Source organism: Myotis yumanensis, unplaced genomic scaffold (assembly GCF_028538775.1).
Source record: "Myotis yumanensis isolate MYYU_CA2020_CCGP unplaced genomic scaffold, mMyoYum1.0.hap1 SCAF_17, whole genome shotgun sequence".
NCBI classification, from domain to species: Eukaryota; Metazoa; Chordata; class Mammalia; order Chiroptera; family Vespertilionidae; genus Myotis; species Myotis yumanensis.
Genome location: NW_027223768.1, coordinates 32,980,852 through 33,007,994, shown reverse-complemented (window position 1 = coordinate 33,007,994; position 27,143 = coordinate 32,980,852). Strand labels below are relative to the sequence as shown.

Sequence of the window (27,143 nt, the reverse complement as noted above, 5' to 3'; positions counted from 1 at the left end):
AACAAGTTCTTGAGGTTACTGTCCATGAATGTGAGCATCTGGCCTTTCCACTGATGTCCTTCAGTGCTTGACAGGCACAGTGCTGGGCTGAGTGGCTCTGTACTGTGGCCAGTACCACCTAAATCAGTATTCTCCACCCCGCTGCACAGTGGAATTACTTACCAGAACCACTTTAATTAGTCCTGATGCCCCAGTCATTCTCATGTAACCCAGCTGAGGTGTAGCTGGAACATTGGGTTTTTTTTTTTAAAAAGCTTCTCCTGTGATTCATTCCAGTGTGTGGCCAGCCACCCAAACCACCGACATAGACTTAAGACCTTCTGGCAAACCTTCCTTTTAAAATCCACCGCCCTATCATGTCTCTTCCTGGCGCTTGGTTTCCGCCCCACCTCTGGTGAATTTCTCCCGGCAGTCAGACTAGACGAGACCCAAAGTGGAATTCACCAGCCCGGGTGCTCCTGGGAAATAAGGAGAGCGCTGGCAGGAAAGCGGTTCCGCCCAAACCTGGTCTGAGCAACAGTCCCTCCCCGCTGTGTTGCTCCACCTGCTTCTTACTTCCTTTCACACTTGCTGTTCTCCAATTGCCAAGCGCCCTGGAAGACTACGCACCGCGCCCTGGTCTCTCCTGCGCTCTTGTTGGCATCTGACAGGCCCCGTAGTAGCAGGAACCACGTCCCTGGCGGGGGGTGGGGGGGTGCGGGGCGCCTAGGGGGACCTCCTTCTCAGCTCCAAGCCTCGGAATCAGCACCGCGCGCGCCCGCCGCTCAGCTTTGCAGCACCAGGGCGCCGAAGATCCTCTGATCAGGTTCCTGGGGCGCCAAGCCTGGCCGCTTAAAACACTCCCCTCTCCTCTGTTCCCCCCAATATTTTTGTTTACCTAGAAAGCAGATCTTTACTTTTCCGGATGGCAGCTCGTCGCAGGCCCCACCCGAGCAAAGGGGAAAAGTCCCAGCGCCCGGCTCCAGAGACCTGGTCTCCTGGCCCAGGACCCCTGGTCCACAGTTGAGGGTCCCCAAGGGGCCAGTGACGCTGGCGCCCCCGCCCTGGCTCCGCCCAGCACCTGCCCCGGGCAAAGCCCCGTCTCCAGCCGCTGTTTGCCCCACCCTTTGGTGATTCAGAGCCCTGGAGCCACCCAGGGCGCTAATTTAAATTGATTTGCAGGACAACTGCGCTCGGCGGCTACCGACAGCTGGACGCGGGAGCCGCTGGATCTGTTTGTGGAGGCTGCCGAGTGCGGGCGCTGGATCCCCGTCGCCGCGCCATGCGTCCCGCCAGGAGAGGCGCCCTCGCAGTGCTGCGCCCCCCCGGCTGGCTGACCCTGTCGTTGCTGCCGCTGCTGCTGCTGCTGTTGCTGTTGTGTCCACACGCGGTGCGGGGTGAGTGGGGGCCGCGGACCCAGGCCAGCGGGGTGAGCCCTTAGCCTGAGTGGGAGGGGCTGGGTCAGTCTCCATGACAACCGCGAAGTCTGGGGCCCTGGGAAGGTGAAGGGTATGGGCCTTGGTAATGGTCCCCTGACATCCTCTACCTTTAAAGATGAGAGCTCCTGCCCTAACTGGTTTGGCCCAGTGGACAGAGCGCTGGACTGCGGACGGAAGGGTCCCAAGTTTGATTCTGGTCAAGGGCATGAACCTTGGTTGCGGGCACATCCCCAGTAGGGAGTGTGCAGGAGGCAGCTGATCAATGTTTCTAACTCTGTATCCCTCTCCCTTACTCTCTGTAAAAAAAGTCAATGAAACATATATATATTTTTAAAAAGTTAGCTATTAGGGGTCTTGCTGTGCGGGACCCCAACTGCACGGCTGTAGGAGTGACTTTAGCATGAGGCGCGGATGGCTGAGGAAGCACCTAGGAAGCACCGGCTGAGTTTGCAGAGCAGCCAACACTGGGAAGCAGAAAGGCAGGGCTGGGCTGGAGGGATTGTCAACCCCCCAACATCTCTTCAGGGTGGGAGGCCACATAACCGACCCCGCGGGCCCCTAACCACACCTGGAGCTGCACCTTTAATTGCACATCTCCAGGTGTAACGTTCCAACCCGGAGCCAGTCTTTATTGTGCGCCTAGCAACCGTATCTAAGTGGAGAGAAATACTAAACCGCTTCAAAAAATAACGGAGGGGAGGGGTTTATTCTCGACTGATTTTAGCCTTGAATTCATCGTCAAGATTGGAAGCCTAGCAAGTTGTTGGGATGTCCTCAGTCGGCACTGGATCGAAATGCTACGTGTGTATCAAAAGCCATGGCTGCTTCCCTTTGCGTGGGAAAGGGAATGTTGCTATCAATTGAAAAGTGGTCTTTTCTTTAGTTCCATTTGTTTTCATTTCTAGGTGACTGTGGTATCCCCCCAGATGATGTACCAAATGCTTCACCAGATTTGGAAAATCGTACAACTTTTCCTGACGGATACATAGTAGGATTCTATTGCGATCGCGGTTATGTGAAAATGAGGGGAGCGCTGAGCGGAAAACACTGTCTTCCGAACGGTGAATGGACGAAGCTGGCACCATTTTGTAATCGTACGTTCTTCCTTTCTTTTTAGAAAAGGGAGGGGGCCCTGGCCGGTGTGGCTCAGTTGTTGGAGCTTCCTCCCATGCACCAAGAGGTAGCTGGTTGGTTCACAGTGCGGCCACATGACAGGGTTGCAGGCTCAGTTCCAGTAGGGGATGTGCAGGAAGCAGCTCATTCCGTTTGTTTCTCTCTCATTGGTGTTTCTCTCTCCCTCTCCCTCCTCCTCTCTCTAAAAATATTTTAAAAATCAATAAAAGCATATTTTTTAAAAGTTAGAATGGAATGTATCCTCTTAAGGGGAAATATATCCCTCTTCCCAGGGACTGGCAATTGATACTTTTCTGGCATTGTTACACCCCAGGATATACCTGCTAGCACTTCACTACTTCCAGGAATAGATCCTGCTTCTTCATTAACAGCCCCCTCCTGCTCCCCACACGCTATCTCCTGAACTGACTAACAGAAAATAACCAATAGTGACTGTTGTTGTTTAGGGAATAAATTAAATATGAACATGTTGGGTAATTGCATTGAGACACATAGTATGGGTGCTCTGTTTGAAATTGGATTTCCTAAAGAAGGACTTCCCATGTACAACACTGGGGTGCCACTTTTGCAATGTCACTATCTGTACCTCAAAACCTATGGATGGCCCAATAGTAGTTTTGACATATACAAGAAGGTATAAAGATAGGATTTGATTCCTGCCTTTGAACAAGTTTGGAACGTTGGAAGCTACATACACATAGAAACTGCCACCACAAATATTTTTTTTAATGGGCTTTAACTGTTTTTAAAACTTATCTGTGATAGAAGGCAGTAGGTTGAAATACATAAGCCTTTGCACATGTATCCTGTTACAGAGTTTATAACTCTACCACCTATGTTACTTTATTTAATCCTCCAGGCAATTCCATGAGGTCAGTAGGCACTCATTCTCTTTTTACAGTTGAGAAAACAGGTCCTGAGACGTTAACTCCCTTGGGATCAGCAGCTCTTATGCAGAAGAGCCTGTGTTCAAACTTGAGTATTTTGACAATAAATCCAACTGTCCCTGCCTCCTTAGTCATGTTTGCCCAGCTGGTTCAAGTTTGTAAATACTTGAATGTACACGTTGGCTCCTCTGATCCTTGCCTCAGTAGATTGCTGTGGGATTGAATGAGTTTGCTTGCAGCAAACGTTTAGAAGTATCCCACAAATATTAGCGATTATTGTTACGATTGTTGCCTTTGTCCAGGACATTAGCCCAGGGGTGTGGGAACATTGGTTTTCATCTACCCCTGCGCTACATGGGGCAGGCAGGGCAAGGCAACCTGCATTTATTGACTCGGTGCCAGAACTGCGCCATGCAACTTAAACAGGTTATATTCTTCAAATTGTGGGCCTAGTGACATCTACTTCACAGGCCTTTAGTCATTAGGAAACAAAAGCATACATTTGAATATGCTTGATGCCCTATAAATGCCCTATGGATATTAATATAGCTAAGTGCCAAATATGTACAAAGAAGTATGCAAAAGGAGGAGATATAAAGACCAGATAATTCCAATCATTAAATATAGATTATAAAATAAAGTGATATGACTCTTTGTTGTTGTTGGTTTGGTAATACTTTTTTTTAGGTACCTGTAGTCTTCCACCCAAGGTACTTTATGCAGCTATGAAAGATATTTTTATCCCGGTGAGTTATCGCCCAGCGGGTTTCGTTGTGGAATATGAGTGTAATCCGGGCTACGCAAGGAACCATTCCGTATCAGCGGAAGTAACTTGCCTTCAGAATTATACGTGGAGCACACTACAAGTATTTTGCTACAGTGAGTATAATTTTAAAGAATATTCTTACTTGTATGGTATTTGGGAAAATAGTATTTAATCCTTTATTCATGCTGGAAGTCTGTGTGTACATATTATTATTTGGAATGATTTTTTTTAAAAAAAAGAATGATTATAGTCATCTATAAAAGGTTAATATGCAAAGTGTCCCCTTGGGAGTTTGACCTGGAGACCGGCAGTTCACTCGCTTGCTATGATGTGCGCTGACCACCAGGGGGTGGTGCAGAATGAAGGAAGGCCCTGGCCAGCTGCAGGAAAGCCCTGATCGGCCCTGATCAGCCCTGATCACCAGCCAGGCCTAGGGACCCTACCCCTGCACGATTTTCATGTACCTGGCCTCTAGTTTTATTATAATTAGGCAAACTAAATACTTGAGAGAGATAGGAATATTAATTGATGCACAGATTTCACATTTAATTAGTTTAAGATTACCATAAATGAAATGAAAGAAGTATATATTCCTAAATAGGCTGCTTTATTGAAACTTATAAAATGACTGTAGGATTTAAACAGACTCAGGATAAGAGATTACCAGTGGTTCAGATGATGAATTTGCGTAGATGTGCCTAATAACTTAAAAAAAATTTCTACTGCCTTCTAGAAAGATCATGTCCTGATCCTGGACAAATAGAAAATGGTCATATCAGTATACCAACTGACATATTATTTGCCTCAGACATCTACTTCTCATGTAACCCAGGGTAAGTTTTTGCATACTAACCATTCTATATTTAACAAGTGAAAAAACAAATTAGAATTTAAGATGGAGATTTTTAGAAGTATGGACAGTGTTCACAAGCTAGTAGCAATAAAAAAAATCCCTCTGCTCAAAGGTTTTCCTCATAAGCTTATCACGGTTAAATTTAGTAAAATGGGCTAAGAAAGGAAGATGTTTTATACCACCAAATTCTCTAAATTCTTAGGTTTCGGTACATGTGATTCATTATAAAAATTTCAATGTCATTGGTAAAGGAAATTACTTGCAGAAATTAAATGCAAGATTTAAATGAAACCAATCTTTAATTTACCTAAATAATAAATTTGCATGTTTTTTAGCATGTATTTATTTATTTTTCTTTATTGATTAAGGTATTACATATGTGTTCTTATTCCCCCATAATCCCCCCATCCCCTCACTCATGCCTTCACCCCTCCTCGTGTCTGTGTCCATTGGTTAGGCTTATATGCGTGCATACAAGTCCTTTGGTTGATCTCTCCCCCTTACCCTCACCCTCCCCTACCTTCCCTCTGAGGTCTGATCAATGCTTCTCTGTCTCTGTTTTTGTTCATCAGTTTATGTTGTTCATTATATTCCACAAATGAGTGAGATCATGTTAATATGTTTTTTACATGCAAAGAATCTTACAAAATATCTTAGGTTAAAAACATGTGGTTCTAGTGTTACAATATCATCTGACCAAGGTTTTTTTATAAGTTCTCTATTTAGAGAAAAGGGACTCACTCACTGAATATTATAAGTGTCTCAGATACCGCTGAAAACTTTATATTCATTTTCTCATTTAATATTTGCCAATTGAATTATGATATTTTACTCTGTGTGTGTATGTCCATTTTTATAAAATAATATCAGTATCACTTATCTCCTGTGCTAAACACAGATATTTAGATCATTAATATCAAATCTGGGGGTACTTTGAACCCTTTAAGTGTAAGTGTATTCTATTATTCTATGAAGCCTGTTTTGATCTTTGAGAACTCAGAAATAGAAAATATTCAAGCATCTATATAATTTTAAAAAGTTTTAAAATACTTTAATATTTTCTGAAATGTGCTCCACCCAAATAAGAAATGTTTTGCATGTCTTATAATTGTTTATCCTTTGGATGTCACTTTTTTAATTTAATTTTTTTCTTTTTCTTTAAACTACCATACGAACTTTCATCAACTATTGTTTTGTCTCCATCTACTGGTATAGTGAATATTTTTAGATGATATTCTGGGGAATTTAAGAGAACTCAACTTTTCTTGTCCTCTCATTGTTTAGGTACAAATTAGTTGGTGAAAATTCTACTTTCTGTTATTATGAAGAAAACGATATGGTTTGGGCTGATCCATTTCCAGTGTGCCAAGGTAAGACTGAAAGAATCTAAGCACTCACGTTGTGGGCCTAAATTATCAATGACAAATTACTTTCTGTGCATTAAGAATTATTCACAGTGTATATCTGTAGTACCCTCACCGTCTAATGTGTGTCTGAGCTAATTGAAAGACTTTTATCTGCAATTCTCCTTAACTTATTACCTTTGAAGATAAAGCATTAAAAACAAACTAAAGTTTGTGTTGTGGTTGGTCATTTATTATCTTGCCATTTCTCCAACCAGTCAGACAAAATAGGGTGGGGGAGGAGCCCTCCATGGATTCATCCCGTCAGCCCTGAAAAATCCCCCATCTAGTGGAGAGAGACACTCCCAGAGGAGGGCCAAGCACCACCTTTTAAAGTGTGGGAGCTAGGGCAGGAGTTCCACTGGCCGGAGTTCAAAGATGCTGCTGCTTGCAATGGCCTCCAGCCTTCATTCTTGTACTCTATTACTGTTTCATCTATAGTATAGATTCTATACTCTACCCAGAGTTATCCATCTGAAACACCAATATGACTTGTCTTTCCTTCGGAGAGCTTGCTGGGGCTGACCAGCAGACCCCGAGCAATGGATGAATGATTACCCTGACACAGGATTGCTGTAAAAGAGAAGGCTAAGGGACTGCCTGGCTAAAGGAACCAGACAGCCTCGATCGCCTGCCTGGTCAGGCTTTTATTGTGACAGCAGTTTGAGATGAAGTTCATCTTTTACATACAATCAGTAGTGTAGGTAATCTTGGGAAAACACATGTGTTTGCAGTGTCCTTTAAGCAAGGACACCCAAAGATTAAGCATAAAGATTCCTGTAAACACCCAGGGGTCTGCACATGCACAGACTTGTTTGGAAAGGTTAAGGAATAATTAGGGGTGCCATAAACAGGCCACCTTCAGCATGTTTCCCTTTTCTCTGTAAGGGAATGTCCTCCTTCCAGACTTTCCCACCAAGTCTCATGTGCTCCCCAACATAGCTTATTAGTCCAAACTTCTTGGTATAATGTACAGGCTGGGCATGGTCTACCTACTTATCCACGCTCATGTTGGGCCCTTGTACTTTATGCTCTACCCACACAGACTACAGTAGTTTTCTGTGTACCTCATGCTCTTCATGTCCCCACATCATTCCTTGTGCTGCTAACTCTGCCTGATATGTTCGTTCTTTGCTTGATTGATTGGGTTTTTTTTCCCTTCAGAAATAAAATTGCTGGATCATATGACAGATCTATTTTTAATGGTTTGATGAATCTCCATACTGTTTTCCAAAGTTGCTGCACGAATTTACAATCCTACCAACAGTGCACAAGGGTTCCCTTTTTTCCACTCTTCTCCAGCACTTTTTTTTCCCCCAGCACTTGTTATTTGTTGATTTAGTGATGATAGCCATTCTGACCATTGTGAGATAACATCTCATTGTGGTTTTAATTTGTATTTTCCTGATGAACAGTGATGTTGAGCATCATTTTACATGTATGTTGGCGATCTGTATGTTCTCTTTGGAGAAGTTTCTATCTAGGTCCTTTGCCTATTATTTAATTGGATTGTTTGTTTTTTGGTGTTAGGTTGTATTAGTTTATAATGTATTTTGAATATTAAACCCTTATTGGATGTATCAATTGCTGGTATCTTCTCCCATTCAATGGGTTGTCTGTTGATTTTGTCGATGGTTTCCTTTGCTGTGTGTGCAACATTTTAGTTTGATGTAGTCATATTTGCTTTATTGTTTTGTTTTGTTTCCCTTGCCTAAGGAGACATATCCAAAAAGATTTTGTTAAGAACGGTGTCAAAGAGTTCACTGCTTATGTTTTGTTCTGTAAGTCTTGCAGTTTCAAGTCTTACACATAAGTCTTTAATCCATCTTGAGTTTATTTTTGTATATGGTGTAAGAAAGTGGTCCAGTTTTATTAGTATTTTTTTGCATGTATCTGTTCAGGTTTCCCTATAGCACTATTGAACAGACTGCCTTTACTTTTATTTAGTTTTAATCTTTATTGAAAGTATTACAGATGCCCCCCCTTTTTCCCCTATTGACCTCTTCTAGCCCACCCTGTCCCCTCCCCCCAGGCCCTCACCATCCTATTGTCTGTCCATGGGGCTATGCATATATGCATACAAGTTCTTTGGTTGATCTTTTCCCATCTACCCACCCACCCCTGCCTTCCCTCTGAGATTTAACACTCTGTTCCATGCGTCTATGTCTCTGGACCTATACTAAATGAACAGACTATCTTTAACCAATTGTATATCTTTGCCTCCTTTTTGTAAATTAATTCACCGTACTAATGAGGATTTACTTCTGGGCTCTCCATTTTATTCCATCACTTTATAAGCCAGAACATATTGCTTGGTTATTATAGATTTATAGTATAGTTTTATATCAGAGAGTGTGATACCTCCCACCTTGTTCTTTCTCAAAATTTCTTTGGTTATTTGGGGTCTTTTGTGATTCCATATAAATTTTAAGATTAGTTGAAAACTCAAACAAATAATAAAAGCACAGAGTCACAAAAAATGTAAAACATGAAAATACTAGAGAATATGAAGAACAGTGACAAGGGTATATGAATACTGAAAGATAAATGCAACATCTTGTGGGGTTTGAATTGTATGTAGAATACAGACTTACGGTAGCAATAAACCAAAAGACAAGAAGGGGTAACTTCAATTTAAAGGTTCCCAAGTTTCAGCAGTATTAAAAAGTAGTAAAAGAGTTAATCTGCATAATTGACATATAGTATAATACTGTAATCTCTAGGGTTGTCTTGAAAATAATAATAAAAGAATATAAAAATTACAAACTAACAAAGGAATTTTAAGGAATACTTAATCCAAAAAGCAATAAGAACGAAGGAGTGACAAATGGAAACATAAAATAAGTCCTGGCCAGGTAGCTCAGTTGATTAGAGCATCATCCAGATACACCAAGGTTGCAGGTTTGATCCCCAGTCAGGGTACATACACGCATCATCCAATGAATGCATTAATAAGTGCAACAACAAATTTATGTTTCTCTCTCTCTCTCTCTCTCCTTCTCTTTCTTTCTAAAAAATCAATTTAAAAAGGGAAACATAAAATAGATGGAGGGAATAGAATACTGATAGTAATGTGTTTGATCCAAACCTAATTGTATCAGTTAATTACATTGTGATTTGACTAATATTGTCAGACTAGATTAATAAAGTAAAAGTGAACTATTTGCTATTTATAAGAGCCACAGTTTAATGATAAGAATACTGAAGAGGTGAAAGTTAAGGATGGAAAAAATATGCTATGCAAACAATTACCAGAAAATAAAAAGCTGTGTAACTCTATTAGTATCCAAGTATACTTTACGATAAACCAGTTAATCATCATAAAGAGGTCAGTTCAACAGGAATAGATCACAATCTGAACTCTATGTGCCCTTGGAAAAATAGCTTCAATCTCTATATAGCAGAGATGGGCAGAAAGAAAAAGAGACAAATCCACAATTATAGTTTGAGAATTCCACATCTTTCTCTCAATATGTAACCAAAAATCAGAATGTAGAAGACACGACCAACAATTAAACTTTAAAAAATAACAGATAAGCGTATTGAACCCTCCAAGTGTTGTTTTTAAATATACATGGAATATTGACAATATGCTGGGCTCTAAAACACCATGCATTTAAGAAGATTGAAATTACTCAGAGCATGCTTTCTGACCCCAGTGGAATTAAAGTAGACAATCAAATAAAAAGATAACTAAAAAAGTAACTTCCAGGAGATTTAAACTGCAGTACTACAAAGTCCTTTGGATCCAAAATGAGATCTTGGAAGAACAAAATAAATTGTATAGCTGTTGGCCTTAGACGAAAAGTCCATATGAAAACGTTACTTACCCTAATAATAAAACCTATCATTTTCTGAGTGCCTGCCAAGAGCCGTGTTACCTGCTGTGTATTTTACTTGTTATCCCTGGGGGAACTTTGACTGCCAAGGGCCATTTGGATATTGATAACATCATTCATGGGCCACACAAAATTATCAATTTTAAAATTAGCCTGCTATATTTGGTCAAACACTTAATTAACTCACCCCTAATGCCTTGGCAGGACCAGACCAAATAATTTCCTGGGCCTTATATGGCCTGCAGGCAGGAGGTTCCCCACCCCTGAAATAGCATCCTATGAGGTCGGTAAAGGATATAGAAATACATGACACAACATCTGAGCGCCTAGAGCAGGATGTGTGCCAATGCTGTTGGCAGTAGTAGTGCTGGATGACGTAACATGTGGCTTCAGGGACAGACTGTGTGAAATAACTCACCCAAATTATTTCCCTTATCCCTTACAGTAAGGTAACACAGTCTGCTCTGTTTTTACTCTCATTTTATATGCCAGGAAACCGAAGTTCAGAGGGATTAGAAAACTTGGTCTCTAGGATGCAGTGAAACAGGCCTAAGCACTATTCAGTTCCGCATTAAGAGGGCGTTTGCATACACAATCTGGAAAATATTATGCTAAGTGAAATAAGCCAAATGGAGAAAGACAAATATCACATGAGCTCACTTATTTGTGGAATCTAATGAACAAAAGGAATTGGCCAACAAAATAAGACTGGGAGCAGGGAAGCCTGGGACAGATTAACATACCTCGATGTGGGGTTTGGGGGACAAGAAGAGATAAACCAAAAACTTATGTATGTATATGCATAGCCCATGGATACAGGCAATAGAGTGGTAAAGACTTGGGGGGAGGGAAGGGAAGGGAGGAGGGGGGAAAAGGGTGAGAAAATAGGAGATATCTGTAATACTATCAAAAATTATATTTAAAAGAAAACACAGTTAAATGGTCCTGAAGACCTGAAATTTTACTACGTTGTTATTTGTGATTCTCAGAATAAGATCTTCACTGAAGTTGTGCTTTAGACATGTTATCTCACCTAAGAGCCAAAGAGGAACTAGTCTAATGTGTGTGAAGTTGGTAACCAGTACAAGAAGAGAAAAAAGGGGGAGTTATTTTATTCTGACTTTATTACTTTAAAAAAGAAGTGAAACAAGAGACGTTTCCAAGGTCACTAACATATCCTGAGAGCTGCAGAAAACAGAACTCTGCGATTATCTCTGTTGTGATCGTCTCTATTGGTCCAATGTTTGCATCCCTGCTGTTCTTTGGTCTTGGCATGAGCAAAGGAAGACGATGCAAGAGAGAAAATATCTTTATCTGGGGTGTGTCACAGAATGAGATCACTGCCGGCGCGGACTTCTGTTTCCTTTCTTCACACAGAGAACAGTTTAGGTATCTCAGTACTACTTTGGTGTATTTAGTTGCCTATTGGTATAATTTATGTGGAAGCCAAAACAGTGTCGCATTTTACATCCTTGGGAAATACACAAGACTTGGATGACTAAATTGTCATGTGTAGGTGTTTGTGGGGCGAGAAAGAGAAGAGTCATTGAGTTAGCAATTGGTTCCTAAATCATAAGAGCATTATTTTGCTAATGTGTTAAAAACATTTTTCCTCCACAGAAATTCCTACAACTACTCAGAAACCCACCACGACGGATGCTCAAAGTTCCAAACCCCCATCATCACATCAGAAACCCACCACAGTGAATGTTCCAGGTACAAAGTCCCCATCAACTCCTCCGAAACCCACCACAGTGAATGTTCCAGCTACAAAGTCCCCATCAACTCCTCCGAAACCCACCACAGTGAATGTTCCAGCTACAAAGTCCCCATCAACTCCTCCGAAACCCACCACAGTGAATGTTCCAGCTACCAAGCCCCCACCAGCTCTTAAAAAACCCACCACAGTGAATGTTCCAGGTACAGAGTCCCCACCAACTCCTCAAAAACACACCACAGTAAATATTCCAGCTACGGAAGCCCCATCAGCTCCTCAGAAACCCACCACAGTAAATGTTCCAGCTACAAAGTCCCCATCAACTCCTCAAAAACCTACCATAGTAAATATTCCAGCTACGGAAGCCCCATCAGCTCCTCAGAAACCCACCACAGTAAATGTTCCAGCTACCAAGTCCCCATCACCTTCTCCGAACCCCACCACAGTAAATGTTCCAGCTACAGAACCCACACCAACTCTTCAGAATCTCACCACAAGAACTTCTTCAACTACAAAAGCCCTACTAATTCCTCAGAAACCCAACTTCACTGTTCTAGCTATGGATGCCCCACCGACTTCTCAGAAACCTCTCACAGCCAATGATTCAGCCACAATAGCCAAACTATCTCCTGTCTCAAATGTTCTATCTACAGAGACCCAGCTAACAGTCCAGACTCTCATCATGACAAATTCTTCTGCTACACGAGCCACACCAAAACCCCAGAGCCTCACCACAGCAAAAGCTTCCTATACACAGAGTCTCCCAGTAACAAAAAAATTCACTATGGTACATGCCCCAATGACTAAGGGTCTCCATACAACACAAAGATTGACATCTGCTCATATTGCAGCCACACAGAATGAAGCCGTCTTCACGACACCTCGCACCTCGAAAGGAAATGGACTCCTTACAGCAGGTGAGCTGACACTGCTCAGGTTCCAGAGTATATATGGATCTAAAGTGCTGTGGTGGGGAATGTCAACTTGACCAGGATTACGTAATTAAATAATCTGGGATCTGTTGTAGTCAGAGTTGTTTTCATACTCATGTTTTGGACTTTCTTCAGAGGCAGAGTTGGATTGTGGTTAGGGCAAATCTTTAAAAAAAGGAAAGATTTTGCAATGATATAGAAAAAAGGTGTGGCCCCATAAAAATGATGCTAAGTCAAGGTTGGTGAAGAAATTCTGTTTTCTATGTTAGCTTTAGGGAGTCATTGAATTTTTCAAGACTCTTCCTAGAACCAAATACATGCCATCCTTAAAGTTGATTTCTGGGTCTGGTTCATTGACAGAGACCCGTCCCTCAAGCATGCTAAAAGCTCTCTCCAGATTCCCTAGAGTTGCTAATTTGGTAAAGCAGCTCAACAGTGTCTTCTAAGTAATTGAAAACACAGTTCTTTGAATTAGTTCATAATAATGCAGGGCTCTTTAAATAAAGGCGCTTGAAGTAGAATGTGCTATAGACTTTAGAACTACCTGTTGAGTGCATACGTGAAACCCATTTTACTAATTAATGCTGCTTCAGACCACTAGGATGTCTTCTTGTCCCACGTCTTGCCTAATGTACAGCCATTTTTAAAAAATATATATTTTATTGATTTTTACAGAGAGGAAGGGAGAGGGATAGAGAGTTAGAAACATCGATCAGCTGCCTCCTGCACACCCACTCTGGGGATGTGCCCGCAACCCAGGTACATGCCCTTGACCGGAATCCAACCTGGAACCTTTCAGTCCACAGGCCAACGCTCTATCCCCTGAGCCAAACTGGTTAGGGCTGTACAGCCATTTTTATATGCATTCTTCTCCAATAGGGATACCTATTTTGTTTTATTATATGTTGTTCCTTGGAAAATCTCAATATAACTGAGCCAAGAGATAATTTTCAAAAACAGTATTTTAACATTTTTATTGAAGTCAACACCCATGCAGAAAACTGCAGAAAACACACATGTGTGGCTGAGTAACTTTTTTTAAAAAAATTGAATTTATTGAGGTGACATTGCTTAATAGGATCATATAGGTTTCAGGCGTGGATTTCTGTTACACGATCTGTATATTGCACTGTGTGCCCACTACCCAAAGTCAAATCATACACCATCATCATATATTAGGCTCCCTTCACCCCACCCCACACCCTTTGATCTGGCAACCACGACACTGCTGTTTGTGTTCATGAGTTTCAGATTTATATCCCACATATGAGTGAAATCATATGGTTCTTAGTTTTTTCTGCCTGACTTATTTCACTTAGCACAATATTCTCAAGATTCATGCATGTCATCACAAATGGCAGTATTTCATTTTTTTATGGTTGAGTAGTGTTCCATTGTGTATATGTACCACATCTTCTTTATTCAATCCTCTATCACAGGACACATTGGCTATCTCTATGACTTGCCTACTGTGAATAACGTTGCAATAATATAGGGATGCATACATGTTTTCGAGTTTTTTGGGTATATACCTAGGAGAAGGATTGCTGGGTCATATGGCAGCTCTAGTCTTAATTTTTTGAGGAACTGCCATACTGTTTTCCATAGTGTCTGTACCAGTCTACATTCCCACCAGCAGTGAATGAGGCTTCCCTTTCTCCACAACCTCTCCAGCACTTGTTATTACTTGTCTTGTTGGTAATAGCCATTCTAAAAGGTGTGAGGTGGCATCTTATTGTAATTTTGATTTGCATTTCTCTAATTGCTAGTGAGGTTGAACATATTTTCATATAGCTGTTTGTATGTTTTCTTGGAAGAGGTGTCTGTTCAGATTCTCTGCCCATTTATTAATTGGGTTGTTTTTTTTGTTTGGTGTTGAGTTTTATGAGTTTTTTATATATCTTAGATATTAAAACTTTGTTGGAGTTATTGTTTGCAAATATCTCCCATTTGGTTGGCTACCTCTTTGTTTTGTTGTCTTTTTTTTTTTTCTGTGCAGTAGCTTTTTAGTTTAACATAGTCCCATTCATTTTTTACATTTACTTCCATAGCCTTTGCGGTCAAGTTCATAAAATGTTCTCTACGACCATGGTCCATAAGTTTGGTGCCTATGTTTTCTTCTGTGTAATTTATTGGTTCCAATCTTATATTTAAGTATGTTATCCATTTTAAATTAATTTTTGAACATGGGGACAAACTATAATCCAGTTTCATTCTTTTGCATGTGACTTCCAGTTTTCCCAGACCATTTATTGAAGAGAGCAATGTATTAATTATTACAAATGTATTTATTTGAAAGTAATTTCTGCAATGCCTCACTCATATTCATTGAAAGGTTTAAATAATAAAGTGATATAGTAATTTAAGTTTTGATAACATCTGCTGAAAAAAACTTCAGTTTCTGATAGTTTCTTGAGCATAGGATCAGATCAGTAGTTACTATTTAAGCTTTTGAATTTGTTTCTTGTCATCAAATCATATGACCAAATTTACACGGTGTTTGTTTCGGTATTTAGTAACTCTTTATCATGTTTACTGTTTATAATGTTAACTTGCTGAATAGATATAGACACTGGTGTGTATTTTATTTGATTGTTCATAATGTGTAATTGTTTTCATAAATTTATTTATAATTATTTCTTTTAGTTGTGGCAATCTGAGTTACTTTTGAACTTTCAAGTACAGTTTATATATATGAAATTTGTAGCAAATAAACGAATTTAGTAATTTTTTAAAATTTTCTTCTTCTTTAGGGATTACCATCATTGGAACTGGTAAGTCTGACTCCTTGACAGTTAAAAGAAATCGTCATCGCTGTAGTAGGTACAATCCATGTTTCTGGCAGAGAATATTGTGTTATAACTGTCTTAGGTATACTGTTAGAAGGCTGTGTCCATGGATGCCAAAGAGAAAAAAGGTAAATGTATTTCATGATGTTTTGTGGTCACCATTACGTGTTTGATATGTTTCTAAGTACTATTTCCAACCATATTCTTGTTCCAAAGTAATATTAGGAAAACTTCAAATCATTGGGCCTCGCAATCAAGTATTATTATATGCCTATTGTTTTAATTCTAGGGGCCGAAGAATGACAAGAAAAGATAGTTATTAATACAGGTTCTAGCCTCAAGTATTTTACAATTAATCAGAGATGACTTCTTGGTTTTTTTTAATCTTTATTGTTGAAAGTATTACATATGTCCCCTTTCCCCTCCACTGACTCCTTCAAGAAATTACTTCTTGACCATTTCTAGATTTCTGTCTTACCCTCAAATAAAACAAAGAGTGCTACCTTTGATTATATGCTCTTTCTTTTCCCTTCTCTATCAGTGATTGAAAGCAAAATTATTCTTAAAAAAATGTTCTGTTGCTTTAGTCATGAGGCCAAAAACAACTATCTGTGTTGCAATTTATTTTTGCATTTGGTCCAGTCCTTTATTTTATCCATAAATATATTATTTAATGTTATATATTAACAATAAGATTAATAAACTTCCAAAGATACTAAGAGAAATGTTTAAGAAGCAATACAGTTAAATTTGCATATTGATAAGTAACATTCAATAGAAAATACACTCTTATAAAAAAGTGTATATTTTAAAATTATGTCCTAATAATCTGGAGTCTTCTGTCTTATGTATGTATGAATTAGCCAAGGGACTATAAAGCTGAAGACAGGTATTGTGAAATTATTTTTTAAAAAATTATTTATGATAGTTCTTTTATATTTTGAATAAATGTCTCCTAAAGTTTAAAACTAAAAGATTTGTTTTAAAAGATTCTGTCAGAATTCAATTTGTTTATTTTATATTTTAAATAGAAATAAAATGTATTATCAATGAATATTTCATGATTTCATGTTGACAACAGTGATGTGTTTAATAGATGAGGTATTTTTCACCTGCTCAGTATTGTTCAATAAAGATTTGAAATGCTTATTATTTTCTCTTTAAATTCTTAAAATATATATTATGTGATTTCCCAGAAAGCTTTTTTTAGAGTTACTTGTAATTCCAAATTATCCTCAAAAATAAAGAGGAATTTCTTCTCTTTTAAATCAGACATATAGTAATATTTTTATTTGCAATCCTATACTTGTAAAATATAAACCTGAAAATTTTTTTTTTTTTAGAGTGGCATTTTTTTAAATCATTGTTTTCTTATTTTTCAATTGCAGTTGGCATATAATATTATATTAGTATCAGGTATACAACCAGTAATTAGACATTATATAACTTAGTGATCACCTTGATAAATCTAGTTAGTACTCATCTGACAACATACATAGTTATTACAATATTATTGACTTTACTGACTATTCTGTAATGACCAGTTTATACTATTCAATCACTTCACCTTTTTATCCATTTCTCCAAACCCTTCCCCTCCCATCTGGCACTATCAAAATGTTCTCTGTATCTATGAGTCTGTTTCTGTTCTGCTTGTTCATTTGTTTAGTTTTTTTAAAAATTCTATATATAAGTGAAATCATATGGCATTCATCTTCATTTGACTTATTTCACTCAGCACAATGGCAAGATTTCATTCTTTTATATGGCTGAGTCATATCCCACTTCTTTAGTTTTCATTGATTGATGCACACTTAGTTTGCTTACACATCTTGCTTTTGTAAATAATGCTGTAATGAACACAGGGATGTATATGTCTTTTTCATAGTGTTTTGGTTTTCTTCAGATAAATATCCAGACATGGAATTCCTGGGTCTTTCTTTGTTGTTTTTTTTTTGTTATATAGCCTATGTTTTAAAATCTATTTGCCTAATATAATTATTGCTACCCCAAATTTTTTGTTTTTTTGTTTCCATTTTTATAAAATATTTTTTCTATCCCTTTACTTTCAGTCTGTCTGCATCATGAGGATCTTGTTTTGTTATTCATTTAGCATTCATATGTCTTTTATTGGAGCATTTAACCATTTGCATTTAAAGTAATTGTTGATAGATATGTATTTATTGCCATTTTAGTCTTTATATTTTTATCTTTTTTCTTCTTAAATAAAACCCTTTAAGATTTCTTATAATATAGGTTTGGTGGTGGGGAACTCCTTTAGCTTTTTCTTGTTTGGGAAACTCATTATATATCCTTCAATTCTAAATGGTTACTTTACTGGGTAGAGTAATCTTGTCAGTAGGTCCTTGCTTTTCATCACTTAGAATATTTCTTGCCAATATCTTCTGGCCTTAAAGTTTCTGTTGAGTAATCAGCTGACAGTATCATAGGAGTGACCTTGTAGATAACTAACTGCTTTTCTCTTGCTGCTTTTAAGATTCTCTCTTTGTCCCTAATCTTTTGCATTTTATAGCTGTACTAGAGGCTCAGTGCACGAGATTTGTGCACTGGTGTGTGTGTGTGTGTGTGTGTGTGTGTACGTGTGTGTGTGGAAGGGGTGTGTCCCCTCAGCCCAGCCTGTGCTCTCTCACAGTCCAGAAATCCTTGGGGGATGTCCACCTGCTGGCTTAGGCCCGCTCCTCCAAAGAGTCCTTAGCACTGCCGCAGAGGCGGGAGAGGCTTCCACCATTACCACTGCACTCACCAGCCGTGAGCCTGGCTTCTGGCTGAGCAGAGCTCCCCCTGTGGGAGCACACTGACCACCAAGGGACAGCTCCTGCATTAAGCATCCGCCCCCTGGTGGTCAGTGCACATCATAGTGACTGGTTGTTCCGCAGTTCAGTCAATTGCATATTAGGGTTTTATTATATAGGATAGTATTCCATTGTGTAAATGTACCACAGCTTTTTTATCCACTCATCTACTTATGGGCACTTGAGCTGTTTCCAGATATTAGCTATTGTAAGTAGTGCTGCCATGAACATATGTGTATATATATTTTTTCTGATTAGTGTTTTAGGATTCTTAGGCTATATTCCTAGGAAAGGGATCACTGGGTCAAAGTAGAGTTCCATTTTTAATTTTTGGAGAAAACTCCATACTGTTTTCCACAGTGGCTGCACCAGTCTGCATTCCCACCAGCAGTGCACGAGGGTTCCCTTTTTATTGTGTCTTTACACCTTTCTACACATGACAAACTTAAATCCCATTATAAAGTGACTTCAATTATCTACTTGCTATTCAAACTTAAGAAGTAAGATAATCATATAACTTTTCAGTGATCTTTTTGGTCTGGCAAGGAAAGTGTGTGGATTTTTCTTAACATTTTTTTAAAATTTTTTAATTAAATCTTTATTGTTCAGATTATTACAGTTGTTCCTCTTTTTTACCCCCATAACTCCCCTCCACCCGGTTCCCACCCCAACCTCTGCCCTTACCCGCCCCCCACTGTCCTCATCTATAGGTGTACAATTTTTGTCTAGTCTCTTCCCGCATCCCCCACACCCCTTTCCCACCCGAGAATTGTCAGTCCACTCCCTTTCTATGCCTCTGATTCTATTATATTCACCAGTTTATTCTGTTCATCAAATTATTTATTCACTTGATTTGTAGATTCACTTGTTGTAGATGTGTATTTGTTGTTCATAATTTGTATCTTTACCTAGCTCAGTCGGTAGAGCATGAGACTCTTACTTAACATTTTTGAAGAAATACAGAGGCACAGAAAATCCAGTGATAACAGCAAGATCCTGTAGATGTTGCTGAGTAAGATGTGTTGAAACCTGACTTATAAATCTGAAAATTTAAGATTTACTCAAGCATATTCTTTTCTCTTCTGCAAAAGTCTCTTTCCAGTGTGACTTCACTTTTCCACAATTTCAATCCCTTTATTCTGTTACATTAAATGAGATTATAAGCAAGAATTGAATCTATCTACAACTTTCTTATATTTTAGAGCATAAAGAATACATGTCTACTTTATTAGATGTAAGTTGGACCTTTTGAAGTGACTGGCTGAACCCATATTTCTTCAGAAAAGGAGACTAGTGTCATTTCATTAACACAAGATCTTGTAGGTAGAATTCTGATTTGGATTTTTCAAAACTAAAGATGATACTCTATATATTGCTTCCATTTGCTCATCTGCAAAAATAATGTCATTTTATACAATTTAATAAATATTTATAAGCACTTTCTACTATTTTCCAAGCGCTGTGATAGTTATTGGAGCTGATCAAATGAGATAACAGGTGGCAAACTGCTTTGCAACATTTTAAACAGTGTAAACATATTTCTACTTCCAGGGACATTACTGAAACACTACCTTTTCTTGGAGAAAGTCATTTTTAAAGTTAGGTAATTTTTCTACCTCAGAGCTCTTCAATTCATGACTAGGAACACTGGAATCACAATCATAATTTTATTAATAATTCATAGTTTCATTTATCCCAAGTTGCATAAATATTAAATTGATTCAGATTCACCTTTGGGATAGTTTTCTGTAGATACCAAGTGGATTTTAACATCATAAATTATTGACATTATACTTAAATTTTTTTCCTTCTAATTTGTGAGATAATACTCCATTGTCAATTTATGAAGCAATCATTTCTGTATATTTGTTTCTCAAACTTCTGTATTTTGCTCTGGCTTTATGTTAACCCATCAACCTTCACATAGTTTCTTCAAGAATTACATATATGTACTAATTCGAGTTCTAGAAATAGGCTTTTACTTCCATCATCTAGCTATTTGGGATCACTCTTAAATTTCTATATTCATTTATCATTCAAATCGAAAATGGAGGTTTTTGCTACATTTAAAAATAATGGGGTTAATGAAATGTGGTGAAGGGGGAAAAAAAAACCTCAAAAAATGCTGAGGAGCCAGGATTTATTTTATGAAAATGATATAGTGCTAGGGCATAAGTTAAAGAAATTGACTGAGTAAAGTACTATAAAAACTTACCGGTGGTGGAAATAGCTGTTGTTTTTTTGTTTTGTTTGTTTTTTTAAATAATTTGTCCACATGGCAGTGCAATTGTATAATATCTATATATAGCTGATGTGGAACCAGATACACCCATTAGATACATTAGCTTCAGTTTGCTTTTCTAGTATCACCTCTACTTTCCTTTGTAGTACAGATCAGAAGAGTAGAGTTCAAGGACATTGGAGGGTAGAGTGGGGAGGAAATGCATATATGAAAGATCAATGGTCAAATCATTTAAGTTAAGCATGATGGGGTTAAAATACTTAATAATCTTCTCAAACCTATCAAACTAATTTTATTTCATCATTATAATACTTTATTTTTAATATTTTATTTCTTTTTTCTTTGAAAGAAAACAGAACAAAGGGTAAATAATACGCAATTTTTACTCTCAAATTTGTAACATATAGAAGCCATATGCAAAACCATAATTTCTGTCTTCTATATTTTCTTTAATTTGCCTCATAATATCCTTATGAAGTTACACTGTATATATAATTGTTTATGTGTCTATTAACTGTGTTACCATATTTTCCCCTCTCAAGGACTTACTGTTGGTGCAATAATAATTGCTATCATAAGTCTAACCAAAATTTTCGGGGACTATGGAAGATCAGGGTGAGCAGAAATTCTGATGACTTAAAACATTTGCTCTTACCTTCTTTCCGGTAAAACTTGATATTTTTTCATGAATAGATAATTTTCCTCACTTAATTGTCTTTTTAGACATGCTATCTCTTTATATCCCTTTTGTCTAGAATCACTACCTTGCATAAGCAGACTTTGTGTCTTTTTAAAAAATTTCTCAATATATTGAAAAACATTAACAACATTTCAAAGGAAAATGGTTTGAAAGCCGAAGTCTCACTTTGCAGTCTATTAATCAATTTACCCTTTCCGTAGTATAATTTATGGTAGCATATGTGTGTTGCACAAAACCAAAGAAATCTAGGGGGAGAAAAGCCAACCTCTAACATATTGTTAAATCGCCTGTAACTAGGCCTGTCTTTGAGTTGCATTTATTGATGCAAGCCAGTCTAGCCAAAGACGACAGGCTCTGGCATCTGACTGCGTGGTTCCATCCTGTGTGTCTACTGTTCATGTGCCATGTCACTGTAAGCAACTTAGCCTCACTGTGCCTCAGTTTTCTCATCTGTAAAATGGAAGAAATAGAAAACATACCTTATGGGATTGTAGTAAGGATCAAACGAGTTTCCACCTGTAAAGAAGTTAGAACATCACTTGGCATATAGGAGGCCTTCAGATGGTAAAATAGTAACACATAGGGGAAAAGCCAGTCTGATTTGAAACATCTGATCTGCCTTGAACATTCATATATTAAGTATATTGTCATGGTTGGCTCTGGCATTTTCTGCAGATAAACAGAAGATTACTTAGGTTGACCCTCTTCTGGCCCTCTGGGCAAAGGGAACAGCATGCACAAAGGCATGTCTGAGAAACAGAAGGCTTTTATCTCAATTCATCCTTAGAAACACGCACGACACCTTAAAAACATAAAAATAAATAAATAAATTGACCCTCTTCTGTTATCTTGTAGATTTTATTGTTCAGAAAACTAATTATGGAGTTCATATGAACTCTTGAGTCATTTCTATACTTCCCTAATGGCTCCATTTTCATTCATTAATTAAGAGCAACTATATTTACACTGTTACTAAATTGCCTGTCTTAATTCTTTGATGAATGTGAGCTATCTACTTTTTGCCCCATTGAACACTTTCCTTTCTCCTTAAATTAACAAATATTGTTAAGTAGTATAGTTAAGCCTATTATGAGCCTATTATAAGTATGAACATTCTTTAAATCACTGAATTGTTCAGTATTTTAGCCAAATATTAGACCATTAGGTCCTGGATTTTTAAAATAGATTTTCCTGTTGATAAAGTGGTCTTGAGGTGATAATACTACATGTCGTAAAATACAACGTTCTCTTCAAATTTTGCAGGATCTTTTGAAGAAGGGCCTTTAAAGCCCAGCCCAAAACAAGTCCAAGTCATTAAAATAGTTGATCATGCAGATGCCCCAGCAAAACTACTCTGGAAAAAAAGTAAACCAGCTACCTTATGCTCTTCCTTACATTTGTTCCATCTCTCCTGTTGGGTTGCAGTGGTTCTCAACCTTCCGAATGCCGCGACCCTTTAATACAGTTCCTCATGTTGTGGTGACCCCCGATTTCATTGTTACAAATTGAACATAATGAAAGCATAGTGATTAATCACAAAAACAATATGTAATTATATATGTGTTTTCCGATGGTCTTAGTTGACCCCTGTGAAAGGGTCGTTCGACCCCCAGAAGGGTCGAGACCCACAGGTTGAGAACTGCTGGAGAGCATTACCCGTTTACCTTCCAGAGCCAATGCTTTGGGGCTCTGCAGGCGAGATAGGTGGAAAGTGGTGAGTTTACAAGCTGCTAGCTCTTAGCTGTCATCAGTTTCTTTCTTTCTTTTTTTAAAAATATATTTTATTGATTTTTTACAGAGAGGTAGGGAGAGAGAGAGAGTTAGAAACATCGATGAGAGAGAAACATCAATCATCTCCTACTGGGGATATGCCAATAACCAAGGTACATGCCCTTGACTGCAATCGAACCTGGGACCTTTCAGTCCGCAGGCCGTTGCTCTATCCACTGAGCCAAACCGGTTTCGGCTGTCAACAGTTTCTTTACTTTGGCAAAGTAATTGGCCATGATATTTTTGATTGGATGAAAAGTGTTGAACCACAGAAGGAGGTAATATTCGTTTCCCTAATTCCTCTATTTCCAAATAAGAGGAAATTCAGGCAAAAACCCCTAAGAAAGAATTTGCCTTTTTTTTATGTGCCCTGTAATACCACTCCACTTGCCTTATTGGAGAAGTAAAAGCTGTTGAGAGGAAGAGCTAACTTTATTCATTCCTGGTTATTCTCCTAATTCATATCACTTTTAAAACGTTCACACCTATTTAATTAAAAATTGGATCTTAATGAGGACAGGGCAAAGAGTTCATGAGTCTGAAGGTGCTAGTGGACCTTCACCTGATGATCCCTGTGTTTGCCTATGAAAGGTTTTCCGATGGTCTTAGGTGACCCCTGTGAAAGGGTAGTTCGACCCAACACTTTAGAAGTGTTGGGTTTGTATGATACATTTAAGCTCAAAAGGATGTGGCTGTAAGCAATTGCTGGTACTACTTTTTTTGATTCAGGTTAGAATTATATAATTCAATTAGTGTTTTCCCTCTCTACTATTCAGCTCTTATTACATCCAGGAGAACAACAAAGAATTCAATGTTATGTCTCATAATTTAACAGAGACTGGTGATGCCTCAGAAGTATGGCCTTCTGGTAAATTACGAAAGGTATCTAATTCTATAAAGTCGCATTTCTTGCAAAATGTCCATCAATACTGTTGTCTCAGGGTGTGTCTGGTGCTGTTCAAAGATAATAGAGGCGTTCACCTCTATTATTGTTGGAACTTTCTCTTTTTGTGAAGGATTGACATTACTAACATTGAATCTCTCAGTATGACATGTCATCAGTTCCTGACACTTCCGCAATATGCTCATCATCTCATTCTGTGTTTTGCACTCAGTTTATTGTAATGATTCGATGCTAGCAATGACATAAATATTTGGGGGGGGGGTAACAAAAGGTTGATACATTAGGTCTACTAATAAGAATGCCTTTATTCTAACTATTTGTATCATGAGATGATTGGCTTGTATTGTATTTGTTTCTCTTTCTTGCTTGGTGGCTTTCAGAGTCTCCAGGGTTTAAAATTTGATGTACGGTATATTTTATAAGCCCTGTTTAGGGATCTTATAAGATATCTCTTTTATGTTGTCACAGGAAATGGTTACACAAAAATAACTTCATGTTAACGTATCTGTGAAACTTTCTAGGTGTCTTTTTCTTGGATAAAACTTTCCTCTATTTCACATGTATTGGTCAAGGGTTTCTCATTGACTTTTAATCTGAAAGTATCTCAATTGATTCTACCTAGACCAGTTAATCTCAAAAACTATTTTAGTTGGTGTTGCCATAGTTACTATACTCTAGCTCCACAGTGGCTGAGGTTGTCTATACTGTATAATTTTGCATTGTGTGACACCCCAAATTAGCCAATTAATTCTTCTTCATGTTTCATCATATCATAACTTAACATTGCATGCTTATCACCAATAAGTCAAATTACCTTGATTTTAACTTTTTATTTTTAACTTTCAGGACACACATTTATGACATTGACAGTTTTGCTTATGATGCTGGTAGCCACTGGCTACCTGACTTAGCCAAAGAAGCGATAAGAAGAAAGTGCATACAAGTACACAGAATATTCTAGTTTTTATACGTTTCTGGAAGCACGGACACAATATATGCAGTAGTGTTCTTCATCTTGCACGTTATCAGTGTCTTTAAGGTGCATAGGAATGTCAATAAAGCTAGAAGAAAAGACTGGAATCGCATTCTCAACATTTCTAAGCCTCTTGAAAATAGGACAACTCACAAGACTGAGAGCGATTACGCTTCTAAAAGTGTAGAGATTTGTGAGCATGAAGAAAAGGAAATCAGTTATTTTTTCCCATTAGATTTGTAATGTTATTTTTACTTACAAAAAATATATAAAAAATTAAATACATGAATTGGATATTGAAAACAAATGAAAAAAATATTGCCCAGTCTCTTGAGGAAAATTGCCAAAGAGAGATGAACCACATTATAAAGTGACCCTTCTTGACTCTACGGCATGTTTATCTTTCCTTGTTCCACTAAAATGAGTTTGAATGGGTTGGCAAATGTTTTAAATGAAAAACATGTTAATGACTCAGAGTGTCAAGTTTCTTGGATTTAGGTGGTGGCAGAGAAGAAGTATAGAGGAAGAAATAATTATTTCTTTGCCATATAAGTACAGATAATTAACCAGAATTTCGCTCCTTACTTTTAAGATGGATTAGTGACAATTTTAATTTTATTCTTCGGACAGTTTTTGGTTTTTTTTGTAAAAGGATCCTGGGAAAGGGTGAAAGGAGGAAAGGTGTCTTTTTTATTAACTTAATGTCTTTAAAAGTATCCAGAGATATTATAAGATTAACATAAAAAGGTTCTATACTTCTGAAATGATTCTAAATTATATATCGTATTTTTTGTGATATTAAGATTATTTATTTATATTAGTGAACACACTGGATTTACATGTATAACAAAAAAAGTTCAAAAGGATATGTAAAGAAAAATTTATTTTCCCTAAATGAAATAAATAATTGATCATATTTTTTGGTCTCATGTAGTATTTGAAATTTACTTTCTTAAATATAAATAATTTATCTCTAAATAAGATATTCCCTTTCTGCCTCCCATAAGTAGTTTACAATGATATCCTTTTGCTTATCCTAAATGTTTCGTGAAACATTTTTGGTTGCTTTTAAATTATACTATATTGTAGTTTCTTAAGCATGTCATAATCCTCTCAGAGTATTATACTACTTGTTACTGATTTACCTAAAGGCAATCGAATTAATTTTCTAGATTCTTAATATATTCTTGTCATCTTACATTTTAAGTTATGGAATAGACTAGAATATGCACATAACTAAATTTAACAATAATTATTTGTCACATTATATCATCTGCTTTGTTGTTGAAGTATTTTAAACTAACTTCCATACCCACCATGGCATTTCACTGTAAATACTTCAATATGTGTTTCTAACAATACAATTTTTTTTTTTACCTAACCACAATCAGTACAAGTAACAAGACTTAACAATAATTTGCTAATAGTTTCTAATATTAGGTAATTCATTTTTTAACTCTCCTAAAAGTACCATGAATAGGTACATATCCACCTAATTCATTTGTTAACTAGGAGGGCCTGCTCTTCCTACTATTTCTCAAACCCCCCTTCTATTTCCCTCTCTTTCCTTCTCCCTTCCCTCTCTCCCTCTCTACCATGTGAGAACACAGTGAGAAGGCAGCCATCTACAAGGCAGAGAGCTCTCACAAGAAGCTGACCATACTGACACTCTGATTTGGGGCTTCTGATTTCTGTTGTTTAAGCCACTCAGTCTATGATATTTTGTTATGGCAGTTTTGAGTTAATACTATGGCCAAATATAGTATTCACCGTATTGTTAGTTTATAGAACAATTGGTAAATTCACTTTACACTTTACAGGTACGCTTTATAGATTAATTTTTAAACTGAAAGTATACTGAGATCTTTAGCACTGTGATTTTGTACAAGATCTTTAACCTCTCTGTTTCTTAGTCTACAAAAATTACAGTAGAATGTCAATATTTGTAGTGTGCTTAGAATAGTGTCTGGCACACAATACACTATGTGTTCCTTAAATTAAAT

The 27,143-nt window shown here is 37.8% G+C and overlaps 1 protein-coding gene across 14 annotated transcripts; it reads left to right on the top strand.

The window, feature by feature from the left end:
* The first annotated feature begins 729 nt into the window (after nucleotides 1-729).
* CD55 (CD55 molecule (Cromer blood group)) lies at nucleotides 730-25,459 on the top strand. Of its 14 annotated transcripts, none has more exons than XM_070396668.1 (11): nucleotides 730-1,376; nucleotides 2,324-2,512; nucleotides 4,127-4,318; nucleotides 4,939-5,038; nucleotides 6,343-6,428; nucleotides 11,921-12,016; nucleotides 12,869-12,934; nucleotides 15,703-15,723; nucleotides 21,336-21,408; nucleotides 24,040-24,145; nucleotides 25,014-25,110. In XM_070396668.1, exons 1-11 carry the CDS (start codon nucleotides 1,262-1,264, stop codon nucleotides 25,026-25,028), a joined length of 1,059 nt encoding a protein of 352 aa, XP_070252769.1. In that variant the 5' UTR covers nucleotides 730-1,261; the 3' UTR covers nucleotides 25,029-25,110. The 14 variants fall into 14 exon arrangements, 12 of the variants coding, with proteins under 12 accessions (XP_070252769.1, XP_070252768.1, XP_070252767.1 ...); XM_070396667.1 differs by having other exon boundaries at nucleotides 12,671-12,934; XM_070396666.1 differs by having other exon boundaries at nucleotides 11,921-12,220.
* The last annotated feature ends 1,684 nt before the right edge of the window (nucleotides 25,460-27,143 follow it).

What these genes read in the sequence shown, in the direction of transcription:
- CD55 (XM_070396656.1), top strand. Translation starts at nt 1,262, where the DNA reads ATGCGTCCCGCCAGGAGAGGCGCCCTCGCAGTGCTGCGCCCCCCCGGC. An exon ending in ACTACAAGTATTTTGCTACA is followed by an intron (nt 4,319 to 4,938) that starts GTGAGTATAATT and finishes ACTGCCTTCTAG; the next exon opens with AAAGATCATGTCCTGATCCT. An exon ending in TCCATTTCCAGTGTGCCAAG is followed by an intron (nt 6,429 to 11,920) that starts GTAAGACTGAAA and finishes TTTCCTCCACAG; the next exon opens with AAATTCCTACAACTACTCAG.